Source organism: Cyprinus carpio, chromosome B18, assembly GCF_018340385.1.
Source record: "Cyprinus carpio isolate SPL01 chromosome B18, ASM1834038v1, whole genome shotgun sequence".
NCBI lineage: Eukaryota > Metazoa > Chordata > Actinopteri > Cypriniformes > Cyprinidae > Cyprinus > Cyprinus carpio.
The window spans coordinates 10,499,518-10,523,531 of record NC_056614.1 but is presented as its reverse complement, the minus strand read 5'-3'; the positions used below and the strand labels follow the sequence as shown (position 1 = coordinate 10,523,531).

Below are 24,014 nucleotides of genomic sequence, written 5' to 3'. Positions count from 1 at the left end.
CTTTTGGACATCAACAAACGGTGTTCCAAGGTAGTTTTAGACCATCCTTTCGACTTCAGCGAACTCCCGCCGGAGCTACTGAGATCACCGCGGACAAGCGGATCATTCGCACCGACCGGCAGTGCTCAGCGTAGGCGTCGAGACCGTAAACAAAGACAGGGAAAGCGTGGTGGGCTGCGTGCTAAGCTAAGGCTAAATCCACATCGACCAGCTCTGCCCAGCATCTTCCTTGCCAATGTACGGTCTCTGATGAACAAGATGGATGAACTAAAGATCTGGACCCTCACACAGAAATGGCTTATGGACTGTAATGTTATGTTTTTCACTGAAACATGGCTCTGCAACGATGTCCCAAACAGCGTGGTGCATATGGATGGACGCTCTTTCTTCAGGGCTGACAGAGTAGCAGCAACCTCTGGTAAAAACAAGGGTGGTGGAGTATGCATTTATGTAAACAAATCATGGTGCATAGACTCTGTCATTGTTGATACCTACTGCTCTGCTGATCTGGAGTTCCTGATTATCAAGTGCAGGCCATATCTACCACGTGAGTTTACTTGCATTGTTGGTGCTGCAGTTTATGTACCTCCGGACGCTAATGCTAACGTGGCTATGAAAGAACTTTGTGCTGCTATTAGCAAATTACAAACCCTGCACACGGATGGAGCCTTTATTGTTCCTGGGGACTTCAATCACTGCACTTTAAGATCTGTTCTCCTTAAATTTCATCAGAATGTCTCCTGCACTACAAGGGGACATAAAACATTGGACCACGTTTATACTAATGTGACTGATGCCTACAAAGTCACACCCCTCCCCCACCTGGGTCAGTCTGACCACCTCTCTTTGTTCCTGCTCCCCAAGTACACCCCAGTCATCAAATGTGTGAAACCTACAATAAGAACTGTTAAAATCTGGCTGGAAGGTGCTGACTCCACTCTTCAACATCAATTCCAGCACACAGACTGGAGTGAGTTTGCTGCCCAGGCCACCACAGACTCTCAGATTAACATTGACACTTACACCAACTCTGTCTTGGAGCACATCAACAGATGTGTGGGCAGAGTGACCACACACAAAAAAAATTAAAATTTTCCCCAATCAGAAGCCCTGGATGAACAGAGAGGTTCGCCTTCTGCTCAAAGCAAGAGATGCAGCCTTCAGGTCTGGAGACCGGGAGGCTTAAAGCTCAGCCAGAGCCATCCTGAGGAAGGGTATCTGCCAGGCCAAACTCGCACATAAACAGATGATTGAAGAACACTTCAATTCTTCAGACCCCCGGCGTATGTGGCAAGGCATACAATCCATCACAGATTACAAACCACCTAACACTGTGCCCCCCTCCAGCTCTGCCTCCCTCCCTGACGAGCTCAATCACTTTTATGCTCGTTTTGATAAAAATAATAAGGCAATCTCACTCAAAGCTGAGCATCAACCCAGTGAACTGCCCCTCACACTCTCCACCTCAGCTGTTTACTCCACTCTGCGTAAGGTGAATGCATGGAAGGCAGCTGGACCTGACGGAATACCTGGTCGTGTGCTTAAAGCTTGTGCGGAGCAACTGGCTGAGGTCTTCACAGACATTTTCAATCTGTCCCTGGCCCAAACAACTGTCCCCACTATCTTCAAAACCTCCACCATCGTACCAGTACCGAAGCACTCCTCTGCCTCGGTCCCTAACGACTTCCGTCCTGTTGCACTCACCCCCATCATTGCCAAGTGCTTTGAAAGGCTGATTTTTGACTAACAGACCTCAGTCTGTTAAATTAGATAACCTCTCCTCCTCCATCATCACCCTGAACACCGGCGTGCCACAGGGCTGCGTACTGAGCCCTCTCCTGTACTCCCTTTTCACCCATGACTGCGTTCCTGTTTATGGCTCCAACACCATAATCAAATTTGCAGATGACACCACGGTGGTAGGTCTGATCAAAGATGATGATGAGTCAGCCTACAGGGATGAGGTGCAGCACCTGGCTGTGTGGTGTGCCACCAACAATCTAGAACTAAACACCCAGAAGACAAAGGAGATCATTGTGGACTTCAAGCGGACTAGGAGTCATGCACACACACCCATCTACATCAACGAAAAATTACACAATCGTGTGTCAAGTTTCAATTCCACTGGCATCCACATCTCTGATGACCTCACCTGGTCCCTAAACACCTCCACCCTGGTCAAAAAGGCACAGCAGCACCTTTACTTCTTACGGAGCCTTAAGAAAGTTCACCTGAGTCCCAGGATCCTTGTGGAATTCTACCGCTGTACCATTGAGAGTATACTCACAAACTGCATCTCAGTATGGTACAGCAATTGCTCCGCATCTGACCACAAAGCACTCCAGCGAGTGGTGAAAACTGCTCAACGGATCACCGGCACCCAGTTAACTTCCATTGAGAACATCTATCAAAAGCGCTGTCTGAGCAGGGCAAGAAACATCATCAAGGATGCCTCTCACCCTAACCATGGACTTTTCACTCTCCTTCCATCCGGCAGACGTTACAGGAGCCTACGCTCTCGAACTAACAGGCTCAGGAAGAGCTTCTTCCCCGAGGCCGTGACCCTTCTGAACGCCACACCACCAATCTAACCTGCACCTACTTTATTACTGCACTGGTCAAAGTACTTTACATATATGTATTTGCACTACTCATATTTTGCACAGATTGCACACTGTTCTAGTTATCGCACTGTAAACTATTCTATAAATTATTAATTGCACTACTGTTATTTTAAATAGAATTCATTTTAACAATACTTTTGCACATTCATCCAACTGTATTTATTACCACTGTTCTCACATTGCTGCTGTTCATAATGTGTATATATAATCCTACATTGCTCTGTTCATAATGTACATACAATCCTACACTGCATTCCTATTTATATTCTGTATATACTCTGCTCAATACTGTATATAGCAACCCCACTGTACATTGTGTAAATCATAGCTTCACTTACTCTGCACTTTTATGTATATAAAACACTATATTCTTGCACTTCTGGTTAGATGCTAACTGCATTTCATTAGCTCTGTACTTGTACTGTGCATAATGACAATAAAGTTGAATCTAATCTAATCTAATCTAATCTAATCTAATCTAATACGGCTGTGTCGATCAGCTATTGTGGGTGGGGCAGGTAAAGTGTGATGTCACACTTTACTGAATCTGAGATCAGTAAGCTCTGAGACACTGCTCGTGATTTATAGAGATTAAAAGATTTTATCATTATAAGGTGGTTGTGTACACACACTGCCAGCACACATTTATGTTCAAACAACATGTAAAAGTGAATTTTGCATAATAGGTACCCTTTAAAGTGTTTTCAACATAAGTTTGTAGAGGCTTTTATGGCACAACTTACTATACACACAATAGCTATGCAGCAAGTGAAAGTGTGTGTTGCTCCTTATGCTTTTATGCAAATAGAAGTTGTATAATCATGTATGTGACAACATATTTACAATTGGCGAAGACTAAATGTAATCATTTGACTCTGAACTACTAAAAACCATTATGGCTGAATGCTAATGTAAATATAAGAATGGACTGTGTCCCGTAGTGACCATGGTCCCATAAGCATTTATTCCACAAATTAAACCCATCTCTCAAAGTCCCAACAGCTGAAATACAAAAGTGAGGTTGGGAAACTGAAGAATAGGCCCTGAACACTAATTTCATCAACACTGCATTTGCATAAAAGTCTAATCAAATCTCTAAATAGACTCTTATTTTCCAATCAGCATTTCCTTTCATCCCTCAAAAGCTCAGCACACTGAAAAATGCTAATGAGGGGATTTAGATTTCTCTGTGGAAGACACAATCCTCACTACTCATTGATGGTTATTTTTATTTCACCCTCAGTGTTTGTTCATTGATTAGCAACGATTTTCAATTAATTAAACGTAAAATAAGCTGAGAAAAGTCATAGAAATTCTCATCAAGGCGATAATAAATGAAAAATGAAGCACGTCCTTGTTGATTTTGCTGTAAATCAAAAAACTCATTACCACTCTGAATTAAAAGCTCATGAAGAAAAGGCTGATTGTAATAGATCATTAATTTTTAAAAGGTGGCACAGAGAGAGGGGTTGTAAAAAAAAAAAAAAAAGCACTGAGCGAACATGTTTTGACAAGCACTACAAAACATCCACAATCCTCTGTCTGTGCACAGCTCCCTACAGCCCCCAATCTGTACACAAATACCTCTTAAATTGAACTCCACAAAACATCCACAATCCTCTGTCTGTGCACAGCTCCCTACAGCCCCTAACCTCTCCAGTCAAACCTCCTGCGTTTATCATGTTAAACCTTCCTCCTTCCACCTCCTGGAGCATGATAATTAGCACACATGCTTCCTCATCTACACCCCCCCAAAACATCTCTTGACCTCAAGGGGCTGATCTGAAATTGTCCCTGTAAATCAGTGCCCATGCTGGGGTTAATAAGCTCTTTGTTCTTGGTCAGACAGCTGAGGTCTCATGGCTCCCGGAGCTGAGGGCCCTCAAACTGAATCCTCCGATCACCCCAGAGCCATTCCCACATCATCAGTCTACATCCTGTACAACCCTGCAGTATAACATCAGTGCTCTCTCCATCCCTCAAGACACACTACAGTGCTGTCAGCATTTACAGATGAAATTGTATTTGTCAGACAGGTTGCACTACTGTGTTAAAAGAAACAAGAGGCATTTTAGCTTTACAGCTATAAATTTCAACGTCAGAGCCTAAGGCAGAGTCTCACTGAGCTTAAAATAGCTCACATCAGACACAACTACATTGTAGATTCAGTGGATTCTACCTGTTTTTAGTTGCAGCTTTTTTTTTCTTTTTTTTTTTGCCAAGCGGCTCTATCTAAACTCATACTGAAATATAGTGTGTAATTAAATTGAAAACATATATTTTATATATTAATTTATTCTATAAGATACTGTATAAATAAATAGACTGGAATCAATATTAAAATATGTGTGTGTGCTGTTTTGTGTGTGTGTGCATGTTTTTGTGACATATCAGGACACAACTTTGTATAATGACATGGGTATGACACAGGTATTACAAGGAGAGGGTGACTTATGAGGACATAACCCATGTCCCCATTTTTCAAAACGCTTCTAAACCATACAAAATGAGTTTTTTGAAAAAGTAAAAATGCACAAAGTTTCCTGTAAGGGGTAGGGTTAGGTGTAGGGTTGGTGTAGGGCAATAGCACATACAGTTTGTAAAGTATAAAAACCATTATGCCTATGGAATGTCCCCACAATTAACAAAAACAAACGTGTGTGTGTGCGTGCGGAGCCCCACACATGGCACACAGGAGGAAAACAAAATATCCCAGTATTTCCCAGTATGTCATGTCTGGAGCTCCGTATTTTTGTGATCATTAAAGTACATGTTAATGTCAAACTCTACAGAAATCAATTTCACTTCACCCCATGAGTTGCTGCCTATGTAGAGCATTCTAAATTGGTTAGTCTGCTACCTTAGTAAACAACTGTCTATGTAGGTAGGATACAGGAAGCAGGTCTAACAACAAAGCCACATTACAATATTGTGTCATGAACTTAGTGGGAGACGTGGCCTGGCGTGTATGGCTTTTTTTCTTTTTTTTTATTAGTCTTATTGCCTTTGGATTAAATGCATGCATCTTTTTAGTTGCTGATAACTAGCCCTACAGCCCATAGTAGTGTCATTCTACCTTTGAGTACCACCTCCAGTTCATCTCTGAGAATGTCAAAGGTACTGTAACGTGAACTGGTCTCAGGTATGATGTTCTTCTTTAGCCAGCCACCACAGGCATACTGGTAGAAGTTGTCACAGGGATTCACTGTGGGATCCATGTTCTCAATGAGACGGGATGCTACAATGCCAGAGAATATTTTTTAATGTATGAGCTTTATGACAATGCAAAAAAAAATGTAATGTAAAAAATCTTTAATATGTGTGCAAGGAAGGCTATCAGTTGACTTTCAGACATTACATGATTAATTATTTGCACTATGTTGTGAAATATCTTTACCTGACTGTGTGCAGTCAGCTGTTATGCAGACTCCATCTACAAAGGAAAAAGAATCACAAGGCATCAGAGGTCAGGAGCAAATGAACACTATTAATAATTTATTAAATAATAAATCAAACTGTTATTTAAAAATTATTTCTCTGTGGTGGGTTGAGTTACATCTCCACAGAAAATGCTCTCTATACATTTTAGATCTACTGTATCCATTGACATACAGTATTATTTATAAGAATCTCTCACTGAACTAAGATTCAAAAGGGATCCACTCTCTGACCTTAGTCCCTACCGCCCTGCCCTCCTATCCAGACCCCCGTGGCTAAGAGGAAGAGCATGTGGAGATCATCTCTGTATTTCAGCATTCTATCTGCCTTTGCTGTTTAAACATTTATCCAACACATTAATGGCAGATGATCAGGGTGTGAAAGGCAAGCTGCAGTGAGTCCCTTTAAGCACCATCTGCTGCTCAGAGGCCTAATGAGGGAAAGGGGCTTACATGGGTAACCAACCATATTACGGAGTAGATATTATTTTAGGGAACACCAGTATGTACCAGCTTGATTCAATACTGCCCTGGGAAAATAACCAGAGAATCTAAATATGTTTTCACTTACCAACAGTCGTCTGGTTAAAACAAAACATTCTTAGTGAGGTATGGCAATGTATTAAATATTTACAATACATACCTACTCACTGTGATTTTGTTGGCAATATAAAATTAGCAAAATTTGTGAAAATTTTTATAATGTGCTTTACACTAATTTTATTAATGTAAATCCAACACACTTTTTTTTTTCTGTGTATCATCTTTGTGATACAGTTTTGTTGTATGAATGTTTCCTTTGGGAAAAGAATATCTGTCATTAATAATTAGTGCTATAATTAATAATTTGTGTTATAACTCCCTGTGTAATATGCTTTGTGTGTAGGTAAATATTGCTGATTATTTATCTGTATTGTTGTTTTGGTATATATAAATATCATTCTTCCTTGTGTTTGCATGGACAAAAAGGTAAAAAAAAAAAAAAAAAAATTAAAACAAAAGCTTTTCCAATAATTTTTGAACTGACCACAATGGAAAAGGCAGCTGAAAAGCAGCACTGCCAGTCAGACAATGATGAAAAGAATCTCATGCACTCACCTTTGCCACTCTGTGTGATGAAGAGGACGATGAGGGCCACAATAATTACAAACAGCAGAGAAACAATTGTCAGAAGACCGATCTCTAGTGACGTCCAGTGGGGCTTTTTTTTCTGAGTGTTGTTGTCAGCCATGGTCTGCTGTCCCACTGGGGCAGCCTGTAGAAACTCACCTAAAAAGAGTTGAAGAGATTCAGATTTAGTGGAATTCAAGCAAAGGTGATTTTACTGTGAGTTTCTTTGAGCATGGTCTCTCTAAACAAATACCGTTTGTCCTTGGTCACAGAACTTACCTGTTTTTACAGATTTCAGACATGCACAGTCCACACTTCGAGCGGTATTTTTTATTTTTTTTTATTTTTTTTCAACAGGCAATTAATTATTGATCCCTCTACGCCACCCAAACACACACTCTTGATTCACAGATACTCACTGACCCTAGTCCAGTGGTGGAAAGAGTACTAAGAAATTGTACTTAAGTAAAATCATTGCTACTTAAGGAATAATTTACTTGAGTACAAGTACTGAAAAATAATATGACTTAAGTAAGAGTAAAAAGTAGTTTGCTAAAAAAAAAAAAAAACTACTCAAGTTACTGCGTTACAAAGTACTTTATTATTATTATTATTATTATTATTTATTTATTTATTTTAATTTTGGTTTTTTTTTTCTATTTTTACCCAAAATTAGACAATGTGAGCATTATGGAGCAGGGTTACATCTAACACTCATGTATTGTAATGTCTGTTTCACAAGGGAGACCCAGGAAATTCCTTATATGGACAAATGCATCAGTGATACAAATGCATATATAGTGATTTTTAAGCAAAAAATGATATTAGTATCATAAATCGTTGTTTGACGCTATGTTAAGCAAACATACTACCTATTCCTGTTGCCAGGAGCAACTGTTTTATAACTTATTTTGAAAAGTGCATTCACATATAAGATTATGTGGTTGTTTCTAAGAACGGCGATAGCAAAGAAGTGAAGGTTTAAAAGAAAAGAAAGGGTTTAAAACAGTGTGAATAGAAAGGTGCCAGTAAAAAAATAATGTGGGGTGTGAGTAAGGTTGGGCATCATTTGAATTTTAATTATACCGATTCTTGTCAATTCCTAATTTCGAGTCCAGTAAGGTAAAAATAATGAATAAATAAATAAATAAATAAATAAAAAATCTTAGATATCATCATATTGAAAACTATTTCATTGTTAGCTGAATACTATGAATGAAAATCAACAGGCTAAAGAACACTTACACAAGGATGTGTGTGAAGCAGAAGAAACAGCCTATAGAAATCACATTGAAAGTGTAGTTTGTTAAAAACAAAGGTGGACTCCAGGCATATTTTCAGTAGGAAACACAAAAAAAGAGCATTTTATTTAACATGTCAACCCATACTAGGCTTGGGAATCCAAAGGTCAGGAATTGTGTACTTGTTATAAAATTAAAATTTTGATTCCTCTTATCAATCCCTATGTGTACATTTTAATATGACTTTAAACCATTCAAGCACAAGCAGACTAGTGCTCTGTTTCTGTCCTGCACACATAGGGGCGTAGCCATCATTTTAGAAATGAGGGGGACAGAAAAAAAAAAAAAAAAAAACTTTTGACTTTTGTCTAATTGACAGGCTTTTATTTTTTCTTATGTCTTTTAATTGGCTAAGAAATCAAATACACTGCTGGACGATAACCAATAATTTGTATTCTATTATATATATATATATATATATATATATATATATATATATATATATATATATATATATATATATATATATATATATATATATATATATATATATATATATATATATATATATAATTTTATTTTATTTATTTTTATTTTCTGTATTTCCCAAATAACAATTTTAGGATTGCTTTTATACAAACACATAATAAGGCAGAATAGTTTCTATACTGTAATAAATGTTATGTCAATTAGCACTGCATTATTCATATACTATATTTATTACATTTACATTTAGACATTTAGCAGACGCTTTTATCCAAAGTGACTTACAAATGAGGAAAAAAGAAGCAAACAAAATCAAAAAAAGAGCAATGATATACAAGTGCTATAATAAGTCTCAGTTAGCCTAATGCAGTACACGTAGCAAGTTTTTTTTTTTAAAATCATACTGTATAATAAAAAGAAAACAGATAGAATAGAAAAAGAATAGAACAAGCTAGTGTTAGAGGCCTTTTTTTAATTTTGTTAATTGTATAATAAATAAAAAGAAAACAGATAGAATACAAAAAAGATTAGAGAAGCTAGTGATTTTTTTTTAAAGAAAACAAGTAAATAAAGTAAATAGAGTGCAAGTCTATTTATTTATTTATTTATTCATTTATTATAAATAATAGAATTAGAATTGGGAGTGCTAGAGTTAAAGGGTCAATTCCAATTCTTGAAGATGGCTAAGCACTAGGATGGCCGTATGCGTTGTTCATACGGCACACATCCTGGCCAGTATTTTAATATTGCCTAAATATCTAGGTTTAGGCTGTTGGCACTGTGCAGGTCGATCATTGTGTGGCATTCATGAGAGCTATAGAGAGCAGAGCACACGGCTCCTTATGCTTTCGAATCCCTCTTGCACCTAATCTACTTTGGTGTCTTTTTCTTTATCGGTACGCAGCAACGCTTCAAGTCAAACGAATGAACAAACACGTGTGCATATTTGCATCGCTTTGATCGCTCCCTGTAGATCTCACCTTCTCACGCGCAGCCCCACAATTGGTCGATTATGTACTGTACAATACCTGCATGTTATTGGTCAAACTGCTTTGGATGTTTTTGGCAATATTAATTCCTGGTCAGGATGTGTCCCGTATGAACGGCGCATATGGCCACCCTACTAAGGACTCAGCTGCTCAGATTGAATTGGGCAGGTCATTCCACGAGGAGGGAACAGTTCATTTAAAAGTCTGTGAAAGTGATTTTGTGCCTCTGGGATGGCACAATAAAGTGGCATTCACTTGCAGAATGCAAACTTCTAGAGGGCAGTAATGAATTTAGGTAAAGGGGAGCAGAGCCAGTGGTGGTTTTGTAGGCAAACACCAATGCCTTGAATATTCGGCAGCTATAGGTAGCCAGTGCAAATTGATAAACAGAGGTGTGACGTGCATTCTTTTCGGCTCGTTAAAAATTAATCTTGCTGCCACGTTCTGGATTAATCATAAAGGTTCAGAACAAGAGCTTGATCAAGGAGTTGTGAAGCATGTTCCGAAAGAAAGGGCCTGATCTTCTTGATGTTGAATAAAGCAAATCTGCAGGACAGTTTTACCAATGTGGTCTAAGAAAGTCAGCTGATCATCAATCATCAATCAATCTGTTTTTGAAGGAGTTATGGTTGATGTTCCTAACTGGATGGTGAAATTGTGATGATTATTATCTGGAAATTATTTTTTTAGCTACAGTGATAGCAGGATACCTTCATCCATTCCAATCCATTAGGGATTTCCTGCATGTCATAAGTTATTAGATATTACTTTTACGAAGCCGTTTTGGATTTTCTGGGCGAAAGCGCCCTCCAGCTTCGTGTATGAATGAAACATGTACTGCATGAGAATGTTGAGCACTCCGTAATGTTCACATCTCGTTTTGGATGTGAATAAATCATCTGGTGTTATGAGATTTTCAGTTTCTGAGATTTTCAGTTTCAAAGGGCAGAGTACATGAATATTCATGAGTTTCCCGGACATGCGTATATAACAGATTATTTTAGTTCACGCTCCTTGTATCTCAGCAGATTTAATGGAAGATTTCAAAAAAGGTAAATATATTTTCAGCATTGCACAAACTTAAGCCTAAACTACACTTGTTCATCATTTCATATAGTTTATAATGGTTTTATTAGTTTGCAGTGCACATTTTTGTTCAAACAAATTTTTGTGCAGCCGTCACTGACTGAATGGTTGCATTCTTTATATAATACTGGGATAAAGTACAGAAAACCTCAGCTAGCTGAATACATTGTTTTTAGTTCGATGTGTAAACTACAAAATGAAGATTATCACAAGGTTTAAAATTCTACTTGCACAGTCAAGTCAAGTCACCTTTTTTTATATAGCACTTTAAACAAAACAGATTGTGTCAAAGCAACAGAACAACATTAATTAGGAAAACAGTGTGTCAATAATGCAAAATGACAGTTAAAGGCAGTTCATCATTGAATTCAGCAATGTCATCATGCAGCTTAGTTCAGTTTAAATAGTATCTGTGCAATCATTTGCAATCAAGTCAACAATGTGAAACCAAAAATCCCAGAACACCTAGATGAATACATATACACTTATTTGCAATAGCGTAGATACATGGGCACCAACTACCATTTAAATTCTTTATTGCTATGCTCTTCTATCACCTTTTAAAGGGGTCATGAAATGAGAAACCAAATTTGCCTTGATCTTTTGGAATATAAGAGGTCTTTGTACCATTAAAACATCCAGCAAGTTTCATATCTTAAGACGTCCTCCCCATTATAAACGAGCCATTTATTTAATCAAGCTCTAAATACAGCTCATTCTGGATCCATGGTAAGAAGTGACGTCACGGTGCGAAGTGACGTTCCAACCATTTGCATATGACTGCCTCCAGCACAAGACAACTACGCTCATTTCGTATCGTTGTCGCGCCGCGCGCCTCACAAGTGTTCAGTCGACGGACAGCGAGTGGGTCTGTGTACAGGAAAATTACAATGCCACGCAGATGTGCTCAAACATATAAGGTTTTATCATTGCAAGAGCCATCGCTTCGAATGCATCACCCGCTAATAAACAGTTACGCTCAATCGCAAATGTTCTGGCTGGGGGTGTTAATAATTGATCCATAGGCACTGTCGTTAGCCAATCATAACAGTGGGCGTTAACACTGAACTCTTAAAGGGGAAACAACCCAAAAACAGACTGTTTGAATCAAAGGATGAGAAACAGGGTGGGAAAATGTCATAATTCACTACATTTTAAAAGTTTTTTTTAAAAAAAAACTATAGTAATACTATAATTGCACCTAGGGGACCATAATAATAAAATAAAAAAAACCATGTCATGACCCCTTTAAGTTTTAAAACTGTCATCCTCTGGCAATGAATGAAATAACATCCACCACCATATCGTTGGCCTAATAAACATTTTGCAGCCTACACTGATGTTGTTCTGTCATCTCTTCTTTGACCATGTGTTGCACTGTACCTCAATGATGATCATTGATACAAATGCATGATCTATTTTGATGCACAACAAACACTTATTCTATTATATATATATATATATATATATGTATGTATGTGTATATATATGTATGTGTGTATATATATATGTATGTATATATATATATGTATATATATATATATATATATATATATATATATAAACATATACATACATATATATATTCTACTCAACTAAAAGTAAAAGCACCAGAATTTAATTATACTCAAGAAAGTAGAAAAAATTAAAAAATGTACTCAAGTACTGAAACAAAAGTATTTGTAATTAGTTACTTTCCACCTCTGCTCTAGTCACACATTTTGAAGTGCTCACACTGTTACACACTGGGTTACAAGCTGAGGCAGAGACCTGACTCTGCAGATGGGCAGCTCCTGCTGTGTTCTGGCTGATATGACAGGACCCCGACCTGGGGAAAAGTCTTAAAGTCATCCTTTGAAGGAGGCTGACACTCTCTCACACACATACACAAATACACAACACAGCATTTCAGGCCAAATACACACAAACCCAGACTCTCATTTACACTGCGGCACATTCACACAATCTTGTCTCTTTTAATTTCTGTTGTATTTAAGTAAAGTCTCTTTAGCAACAGGGTGCCTTTTTTGTGTGTGTGTGGGGTGGGGGGATACAGGAAGGAAAATGTCAGGGATAATTTGGCAAAATAGTCTGGCTAAATTGTATTTCTAGGGGGCAGTGGCTCTTATCTCAGTCACATCACAACATCTGCATGGGTTAGATCCGGCCGGTTAATCTTGTGGACTTTTAGAGGAAAACGTGTGACTGGTGTAACTATTTTAGACAGAGGCTGGTTTTATAACTGCACTGCAGTTAATTATACTTAAACATGAATAATAAACAACTGGTAAAACTGTAAGCTGGAGTCAGGCACACTTTTAATCACACACTTGATCACACTCGTAACACATACTCTGATAAAATGGTTCTTCTTTCATGTGTAAGCATTTGCAGGTGCAGACAACCCTATCATGAATATAACACTGCTTGACAACTCTAAATCTTCTCCTAAAATACCTGCAGCCAATGTGACCTTGAGTGTATTCATATGTATTTTACATTAAATGTGGTTCTACCACACATACATTTACTTACATTTGTATAGACACTAAAACATACAATACTATTGACAGCATCTAAATCTATTTTGTTTACAGATGTACAACAAATCCTATTTATTCAGTGACTATTCATTTCATGTACTTAATTGGAATTGATTCTATTGTATTTATAATCAGTAAGATTATTTTTAAAGTTGCATTTAATTAAAAGCAGTTAGCTCATTTACTCAATTTGAAATACTAACATTTAATTCGGATTTGTGTGACTTCTGGAGCTAGCTTGTTTCAAAGAATTACATAATTTTAAAGAACACAACACTTTAAAATCTTAAAATGAATAACATTATTTATGTAATATTTATTTTGTTTGCCATGGAACACAGCAGTTTGCTGTGAAAAAAATAACAATAAAAAATTAAAAAACACAAAATTACCACAGGCACCATAAAACATTCATAAACTTAATAGATTTTGTTTGAGCGGATTTTTTTTTTTTTCTTCAGTGCTGAACCTCACTGATTGTTATTGTATGGTCAATAATAGTTCAAACATTATTCAAAATATCTTGAAGAAAGAAAGTCATAGAGGTGTGGGGTGACATGAGGGCGAGGATACTTACTACATTTTTTGGTGAACTATATCCCCTTTAAGAGACTAAATACTAGACACAACCTAGTAACAATAGAACGCTTATAAATCACTGTAAAATATAGAGGTAAAGTATTTAGTATTTCTGTAAAGCTAAATTTTGCACATCATTGTATAGAACATGACCATGGCTTAGAATGATTAGTTTATGCTGTCAGACTGTAGATTCCTCCATATGTGCTGATAATAGGCCATTAAAGAAATAGACAGTGTTGTACTCTGAGCTGGATAATTGAGAGGCTTTACTGGCCACAGAACTGCTCCAGGGCTTTCCACTAAATTGTAGTTTTATGTGTCTTCATGTAGATATCCAGCCTTTATAACTGTTTCCTCAAAATTCTAAAAAAGAAAAACATATATCTCCTGATATAATACCCAACATCGTTTTCTTTGCTGCTGTTGTTGTTGTTCTTTTTTTTAAAAAAAAAAAAAAAAAATACTAGCTTCATCTTTTTTTATTTTTTTATTTATTTATTTATTTATTTTGCATAGAGTAGGGTTTTTCAACAGGGGGTTCTCTTAAAAACTGCAGGGAGTTTATGAGATTGTGTCAGAGATCTGTAGTTAAAATAAACTGTGGTCATTTTTTAACTTTAAAATGATATTCAGTGTAGCTAAAAATAGCAGAATGGATATTTTTCCTTTTGTTGATGTTTTGCTGCTCAAGAACTTTTCTTTTTATAAACAATTCTGAAAGCAGTTTTATTGCTTAATATTTTTGATACAAATACAAATTTGATACAAATTTTCAGGGTTCTATGATCCCTAACATTATAAACATACTTACTGTCACTGTCACACATCAATTTAATGCATTCATGCTGATTAAAGGCATTTATATCTTTAAAAAAAAAGACCCCAAACCTTGAACTGGCAGTGTATAATATACTATACATTGCATATGGTGGAATATAATAATCAGTGAAGCTCAGTAGTATGTTGCCAGCAGCAAAACATTTTGTACTTTTATCTTGTGGGCAATATCTTTACTAAATTCTGTTTAGATAAGGTACATCTACAGCAATGAACAAAGCTGTGTATCTCTCCCAGCCCTGGTCTGTGATATTACCCTAAGTGGCTATGTAACAGCGTATGCATGTCCTTTGACTCCCCACTGTGGCCATGATCAGAGCTCAGGGCAGAACAGTTTCTCCTTGTTTATCTGCTCGTGACTACGACAGGTCTGGAGCAAATCAGAACCAAGGGCGTCTTCATCAGCTTTGACTTTCCAAATCCATCTAGGACACTCAGACAGGGATTTGATTTAGATTATTGTAAAAGGGGAGGGAGTGTGCAAGAGATAGTGACAGATGCGTCACTTGCCGCACCAGGCATAATCCTGACATGCATGGAGAGTCCCAGGACCCCCGGATCGGATGTCGTCTGACGTATGTGGATCAGCAGGGAACCAACCAGCCTTAGCGGGGGTACTGCATCTCCCTGAAGGAGTAGGGAACAGGAAGACCTTTCAACCTAATCTCTTCCAGCACAGTGTGCTGGTGTGTTCACAAACCAAACTTAAGAAAAATAATCATGTTTTTACTCTAGAAAGTTATGGCAGTTAACCACCCTGTGTAAAGGATATATTTGTAATTTTAATGTTAAAATACCATCCTGTACCCTCCCTGTGGACTGAGATATTGGGACAGGCCTCAGGATACACACTACACTAAAAGATAAGGGGTTTGGAGAAAGGATGTGTTAAAATACAGTATGTTCTGAATATGCAGTGACTTTAATAAATCCCTGAAGCAAACCAGCCCATTACAGCAAAACTGACTCAGCCAATGGCATGAGTTTCAGGGACAGACTATTTATGTATGTATTGTATTTTTGTATTTACTTACTTACCTTCTTACTTACGTACTTATTTATTTGAAAATATTTTGAAAAAAAAAAAAATTAATTTTATTGTTTTGTTTTTTTGTTTTTCATACACTGAACGTCACTGTGGAGTCCAAAACAAAATGCACAATGAATAAAAACTTTCTTCAATATATAATTTGTGTTACACAGAGGAAAGTATTGCAACAACATGATAGTGAGTAAATGATGACATGCAGAATATGAGGGGGCCTCATTTTAAAAGTTCTCGATCTGTAAAAATCATGTGAATTAATAAAATCTCATAAATCAATAGGTTTTTATTATAATGAATAGGGTAAAATGTGGATGATGCCCTCCTTAAATTGTAAAATTTTTAGATGTAAGCATGTGCAGGATGATGATGATGCATAAGCCTGTGTGTTGTTGATGGAAATAATTATATAGCACAAAATTTAAAATATTTAAAGAGCTCAGAATCACAGTAAAACAGATAAAGGTAAATGTTGACTATGACTTACATATAGGCACATGAATATTTACATATTTAACTGATAATATTTTGGATCACTATGAATGCAAAGTGAATGATTACACTCAATCAGCCTATAGGTTTTAATGAAGAGCGAAGATGTTTAAAATGTACAGCTAATTCATGGAATATTGAATAATAACCTGTAGCAATGTAGGAAAGTTTCCAGTTTCCTCTTGGTTTCCTTTGTTCTCATTTCTAGTTTGCTTCCATATTTACACAGAGTTTGTTTCCAGAGTTAACTGATTAGTCCCAGTGGTGCCTTGTTTTAACTATCATTATTATTCATATCTGGCCTTCAGTTTGTTCAGTTCCTTGACTTGGTTTAATTTCACTGTTGCATGTTATTCCACCTTCTTTCCTCATAGGTCTAAGTTTATCTTTTTACTTCAAAATGAAAACACACAAAATGGACCAGAGACACACAAACACATGCACAAAACAAATATAATACTACTACTAATAATAATAACACTTAACCTCAAACCTGTTTCAACTGACTAAATCTCACAAATGTTGATATGCAGATTAAATAAATAAATACATAAACAAACATAAAAAAAAAAAAAAAAAAAAATAAAAAAAAAAAATATTACAAATTACAAAATATTTAGGAGGGTGTCAACTTGCCCTGGGAGACATCTTACACTATACGTTTTTCTAGTTATGCCAAGTTCTAAAATATTTTCCCAGGCATAATCTTAATCTTTATCCAGTAAATCAGAAACAACAGGATAAGTCATGAGGTCTTTGATTATTGTTGTTTACCCCAACTTTAAAAGTAGGCATACGTACGTTGACAGTTGTGGAACAATAAGATCTTCATCACTGTTCAAAACAATTACAAACCAAGCTTCTGTTTTGGCAGGAAACACAGACGATTTAAGGGTTTCTTCTAATTTTAATAAGCCACTAGTAATTATCAACCATCTTCAGCTAAAGTGTGCTTTTTCCATGTTTTTCAGAAATAAAGATTGCAGCATCTTAGTAATTAGTAAATTAGTTCAAATTCCATAGATATTTCACAGTGACAAGTACCCTAAGGGTGGCAGAGACTTTAGAATCTAATTAGCAATCTAATGCTTAAGAGAAAGTTGCCTCGCACTTGCTTCAAAGATTCTAGGTCGGAGCGTAACTGTGAGGGTCACCCATAATGCAAATTTAGTGCTTCAGTGCGGATTTTACTATAAGAGCTTCTGTTTGATTTCTTGTTGGGACTGCCACAGTGAATCACAGACTTGGTTATAATATCTGCTGTCTGCTTGACTTCTGGCAATGGTGAATCCTCTAAGCATGTCTGTTAAGACAGACACATCCTCATACCCTCCAGATGACTTCTCCATCTAAATCTATCCATAACAGCTCTTGGAAATGTTGTGTTTGTTCAGCTCATAGAGAATACATCTGTTCTGTAACTAAACCACACTGTTTACACCTCCATCTTTAATGACTCTGATCAGGCATCTAAACTTTTGATGGTGTTAAACTCAGCCCCAATGTTTCTGCTAGGCTTTAAATACTTTATAGAAACAATAGCAGTATCCACAGACTTTTTTGTCTTTTATTTGACAATAAAAGGCTGATGCTCTCTTGTGTTTGAAAATTGTGTACCACATACACTAAACCCATACCCTAAACCTAACCGATCATGTTAACAAAAGCATATATGAGATGAAAATGCATTTGCTGAAACAAACATGCCATTTTAGCTCGTCTTTACAAGTGTTTGTGCTCTTTTATTGCTGTAACATGAACTACCCAGGAAAATGTCAGAAAACCATACATATGGAGCTAGTTATATGAAAAAAAAAGTGAGGTTATAACATAGTAACAGTTCAAGGAACCATGTCAAAATAAGTCTCGATAGAATAATCTGCCCTATATCATAATTTGTGTAAATTTTATAGAAATTATTGGTTAAAGAAGAAAGTGACACACAGTCACATTGTTTCCACTTAGTTCTCTCTGAATATTTATTTGGTAATTTAATGTAAAATATATATATATATATATATATATATATATATATATATATATATAAAAAACTTTTGAGTTGTTTGTTAAAGTTAAATTTAAATTGTATGGAAAACAATGCATAATAGGTACAATATTAATGTATACTTCTTTTTAAAAATATCTGATACTTTGCATAACGTCCATAGACAGTTAAAATGCTTAGAAACACATTTACTTTAAACACAAAAGCTATTTATTAAATATTTATAATATCTTAAATATATATATTACAACCACATATTTTTTTATGTTTAGTTGTAAGCAGCAAGATGCCCAAAGCTGGACTGAGTTTGCCAGGCCTCTTTTAACACCTGTCAGTTTGTCTGCTGTACCCGGAAACATCTCTTAAACACCTTAGCAGAACTATAATATCTTGTTTTCTAGGGCTTTATAAACTATAATGAAATGATGAGGACTTCATGTTTCATTTTAAGAGGAACATCACAGAGAGCAATGTCACTTAGCAACAGGAACATTGCATTCAGAGTTCATTTCACATATCTCAAAACTTAAGATAAAGAACAATCTTGTGTCAAAACAACTGATATTAGTGCAGATGTTCCAGTCATGGAGATTAGACGTTTCTTTGATGTTTTGGAAAAACTGTTCATAAAAGTCTATCAGCAACAGTAGATTGGTTGAGTATGTTGTGCGGATCTGAGATAAAACACTCATGACCACATGGTTTATCATGTGTTCAGTGAGAAGGTGTCACCACTGTTGTAGCTTCCAGGTCCTGTTATGTACTTTTCTTCATCTCTATGTCCTCACACACAGAGTGTCACTATAGAACATTTATAGGACAACCTGAGCAGATAACACATTTGTGTCTTAAAAGGCTTCCAAATATGCAATACATGACTGATGCATTTTAATTTATATTTCAGTCCATGATAATTCAGCTGTAGGGAACCGTTCAAGACCAGAGAGTGTTGGAGCATGTGGCGAGTTGTAAAGCCTTCATTGTATTGAATTAGAAATTAGTTACATGTACGAAATCACCATCATACATGACCATAACTTAATATAATCTTATTTCTATGTGTATTTAATATTTATATAAAACTAGAAATATGGGCGATCAGATGAAGATTTTTAACACTTTCAATATTCTTCTAAAGACTGCACAAAATGAAGACAAATATATATTTTTTCAATTTAATTTGCTGTTTTGATTGTCAGTAGTTTCCTGTAGGCTGTGTTACAGTAGAAGGTAGTTTGTACTGTATAAACAGCACCGTTTTACTACTTTTTTTTACTACTTTTATTTGTAACAAACAAAGATGTGAATATTTGCAAGAAAATAAAACACTTAGCCTTTTTTAAAAATGTCGTTAAATTCCCAAGGAACATGGACATCAGCAGTTCTGAGTTAATTACGCATCTAATTTTAGATATCTTTTTTTTTTTGTTTTATTTTATCCGAGATGCTATTTAAAGGCAGATAAATACTGAAACGCATTAAGTAGGAAGCCCATACTTTGCAGTGTGTATCTTAATATACACTAATAAGGACATACAAATGTTATTAAATAAAAAACTTTTAGCATTTCCCAACCAGTGCCTAAATGAAATCTTGGTCAGCACACCATGTTTCTAAGCCATGTGCAGCATGCGTAACAGACTCACCAGGTGTCTCTGGAAATTTGCGATCGATGATATAAATGGGCATTACCAACCGATCAAAGATCCATCAAATCCGCGAGAAAGATATCCTCCTTCCAAATCGATGACTTTTAAGAGTATTCTGGGTTCCCAGGGTATCAATAACAAATCATTCAATGCTGTCAGTTCCCTTGGCTACCTGTTAACGTCGCGATAACGGGGTGTCCTTGTGTCTCACAGTTATTATTGGTGCGCATATGAAAACACCTGGAAAACGCCTTAGGAATAATTCAGCGAAACGAACGATGTGAGACAACGGCGAAGTACTTAAGTTCAGCCGGTGTCTAATGTTGCCTCCCACGAAAGGCGGTGTTTAGGAGTGACTGAGGCTGGCAGCAATGCCAGCGCGGAGTGGAGCGCGCAACTGTGCGCTGATCTTGCACCAGAAAAGGATCAGCGCGTAACTCTGCGCTCCATTTAGGCACGTAAATTGCAGGCACTTCTGCACTTTTTCTTGAATCTGTAGGGTTTTCCTTACTGTGAGAGTTATACTAAGACATTAAGGGGTTCCGGCGAAAAACCCTTGTTTTTCTTGTTTTACCCTTAATGTCTCACTTCTGGCTGAACTTAGAGTAATATCCATTACACCTATAACTATCTGAAAAACGTGATTTCTTTTGTAATTTGATTTATATTTGCAATTAATAATTTGAATTTCAGACCAGCTTCTCCCATAGCCAGATGGGAGATAAATAGCATTGCATAAAGTAGGTAAATGATCAGATTATTGTTTATTTTAATATAGAAAATGTGGAAAAGTTTTATAATTACAGCTGTGTGACATATAAAACATATAACATGCTTGATCAGGCTATAAGTATTGTAAAATAGCTAATTAATAAGTGCTTTGGATTTCTTTGTGTTTCCGCGTGTCGGAAAAGACTGCTTGCGTTATTCCAGACCCTGCTGTTTCCTTATTTAACAGCAGAAGGTCAATAGAACACAAACCTGTGAGGTCAGTGACATGCCACAAGTTTAACACGGTAGTGAAACTTTAGGGCAATTTGACACCAAGCACTACTCTCTATGCAGCAGACTATGTCACAGTCATTTTAAACATGTTTTAGGTCTATGTAAAATTAAATATGTTTCAACATCATTTGTTACAGGAGCGATCCCCTAAAACATGAATTCTGAAATGGTTACGAGTTTTCATTTAAGTTATTTTCCAAGTCCTTTGTATTCTAATTGTTTTTTTTTATGTTTCACTCTAAATCAGTTAGACCAGATAGAATTGCTGTGTCCACATTTTTATATTGACAAAGGGATTTTGGAAAACAATCTGCAGTACAGTTCATATTACCATATGCAGTCACTCTGTTGTATTGTGCAATCAGTTGTATCGTGAACCAGCTTTTCTTCCACTATCACTGAGAGCCCGGTGCACTTAATATAATGACGCACACCAGGATAGGATGTCTTTGGTGACTCAAGAGGTTACTTGAGATCTAAAATATTGTAGTGGTGTAATGCATTTATTGGGAGTAATGAGGACCACTCTTATGTGGTTTGTTAGCTGACTGTCCAAAGGGAGTACAAAAGACTGCATACCAGTTGGTAGTTCAGTGAGAAGACCCCCCTCTGTTAAGACTCAGCCAATAATTTCCCTTACGCCATCATCAGATTTATTTATTTTTCTGTACTTTATTTCCTTTTCTCTTTCACCACATCCACATTTTGCATTAACTTTATCTGCTCCTTGTTTTCTTTTCTGATATATATCCATCTGTTTTGTACACAATAAAACTTTCAGTTTCTCTGAGATTGCAGGCCTTGCTAGGGAGTTCTGTGATCAGGTCATCCCCTTGCTTCATGTGTCTTTATCTACAATAGATGGTCTGTTTGGTATTAGTGTGATGGCATAAGCCCATAATTTCTCAGCATTTTTCCATTCCCCTGAAATTACTATTGGCATTTACTAAGATTCATGCAAGCACCAAATAAATGTTGTGTCCCTTACAGCATCTCAATCTTTCAACTGAAAACCACAATTACATGGATTTGACCACTGATTTACAGGAATAGACATGACTTTATTTCCTTTAAAATAGTTTCAGTGAAGAATTTTTTGCTCTGGGGAAAATAAAATATTCACTAATTTAGTTCTCATAGCACAAAATAGGGCCTTTCGCACCCCAGGAACCTTTCCAAAGTACCAGAACTAATTGTGGAACTACCCACTTTTGGGTAACGGACTGCCTTGTTCGAGAACCAAATTAGCTCCTACCCTGGAGCAGGGTCTAACCAGCACTACTGGTACTACCCATGACTACCCACACGTGTTCGAAAACGCCCTCACCCACCATTATTTAAAATGCTGTGTAACATACTGTAAACATTGTGTCATCTTATTTCACAAGTATGACGAACAGCGATAAATATACGGACGCTGAAGTGCAGCCACTTGTAGCAAATGTAGCACTGCCAGTTGACGTTGGAGATGTGGTCTTCCTTTCCGTTCTTTCAATCACTTTACGTATACGTCGACATTCTGCGTTCATTATTGTGAAACCCTCGAGACACAACAAAAGCACAGCTCCGATCACAGCGTCCTCCATCCTCCTGTTGTTAACGTTGTTCTTCTTTGTTAACGTTGTTGAAAGCCATGCACAAATGACATCGCTGTCGACCAGCTAACATCACGTCCTATTACACAGTCTGGCTGTGAATGCAACCCTTTAAATGGTACTGGGAAACAGTTCGCGCAAAATTGCCCCAGTACTTAAGTACTATACATTTAGTTCTAGAACTAAAGCGGTGCGAAAGGCCCTAATACAGTGATTCAAAGAGGCCATCTTACAGTGTATGAATATATTTAAATTGAATTGCCTTTATTTTAAATGAAGATATTTCATAATAGCAACAATTCAGATCAAATGATTTCACTCAATTAGCGTGCAGCTTTGAATAAATCTATGTCTGAAATGTCATCAAGATGTCATGGAATTACTGAATAATTATCATATTACAATTTATAAAAGGCAGCAGCTATTTGCATTAAGTAAAAATAGCAGTATTTTTAGCGATATGCTGTTTACACTATGTTAAAACAGCAGGATTTTCTGCTATTAATAGCCTACTACTTAATGCAAATAGTGTCAATTATCTGCACCTCTGTATTGTAGTAGCCTACATTATGAAACAGTATGCAATCATAACCTTTTGAGGGTATATTATAAATATAATTCAAATTAAAGTGTTTATCAGGGTTCAAGCGTATTAAGACCTTTATGCCATCTATGGTGTTAGGGTCTAGGCCGACATGAAAGCATTGAAAATGTATAGGCTTTTAAGTACTTTTGCAGATGGCCATTTTCTTGATGATCCTGTTACTACTATAAAAATTATAAAGTCCAGAAACTCTATTGTAAATGTTAGAATAAAAAATCTAGAGAATTGTACTGCAGTGGTTTTGAGGTTTAGTGAAATACCTAGGACCTTAAGGCAAAGTTGCAGAGAATGAGGAGATTCAACATATGCTGTGAATATTGTTTATGTGTGATACGTAGTGCCACCCGGTGACTGATTTCCTTCATACTTCACACAGACCGCTAGAGGCAAGAGTCAAATAGGCCCACCAAGTTTCGTTTTGTTTGGCCTCTGTTAATCTGGTCTAACAGGTTCTCAAATTTCATAGGCCAATGGCAGCCATGTTTTTGAGAGACGCGAAGGTCCTCATAGACATTCATGGCGCCTTCGACCAAGAAACTGCATGCCAATGTTCAAGTCAGTCGGACTAACGATTGTGTAATTATAGCCATTTTCATGTTTTGTTTTTTTTCCCTGTTATATCGCCACCAAATGGACAATCGCTTTACAATCATGGAAACTTGGACAAGGACAGTGCATGCCAAT

The 24,014-nt window shown here is 36.6% G+C and overlaps 1 protein-coding gene across 1 annotated transcript in view; it reads right to left on the bottom strand.

The window, feature by feature from the left end:
• LOC109102924 (neprilysin-like) overlaps positions 1-20,538 on the bottom strand; it is a 46,723-nt gene extending 26,185 nt beyond the window's left edge. Inside the window, exons 1-4 of the mRNA XM_042743794.1 lie at positions 20,124-20,538; positions 7,160-7,330; positions 6,022-6,057; positions 5,701-5,862 (exon numbers count right to left, since the gene is read on the bottom strand). Of these exons, the coding sequence (XP_042599728.1) occupies positions 5,701-5,862; positions 6,022-6,057; positions 7,160-7,330; positions 20,124-20,166 (412 nt within the window). The 5' untranslated portion in view covers positions 20,167-20,538. The remainder of the gene's footprint in view (positions 1-5,700; positions 5,863-6,021; positions 6,058-7,159; positions 7,331-20,123) is intronic.
• Positions 20,539-24,014: the final 3,476 nt, after the last annotated feature.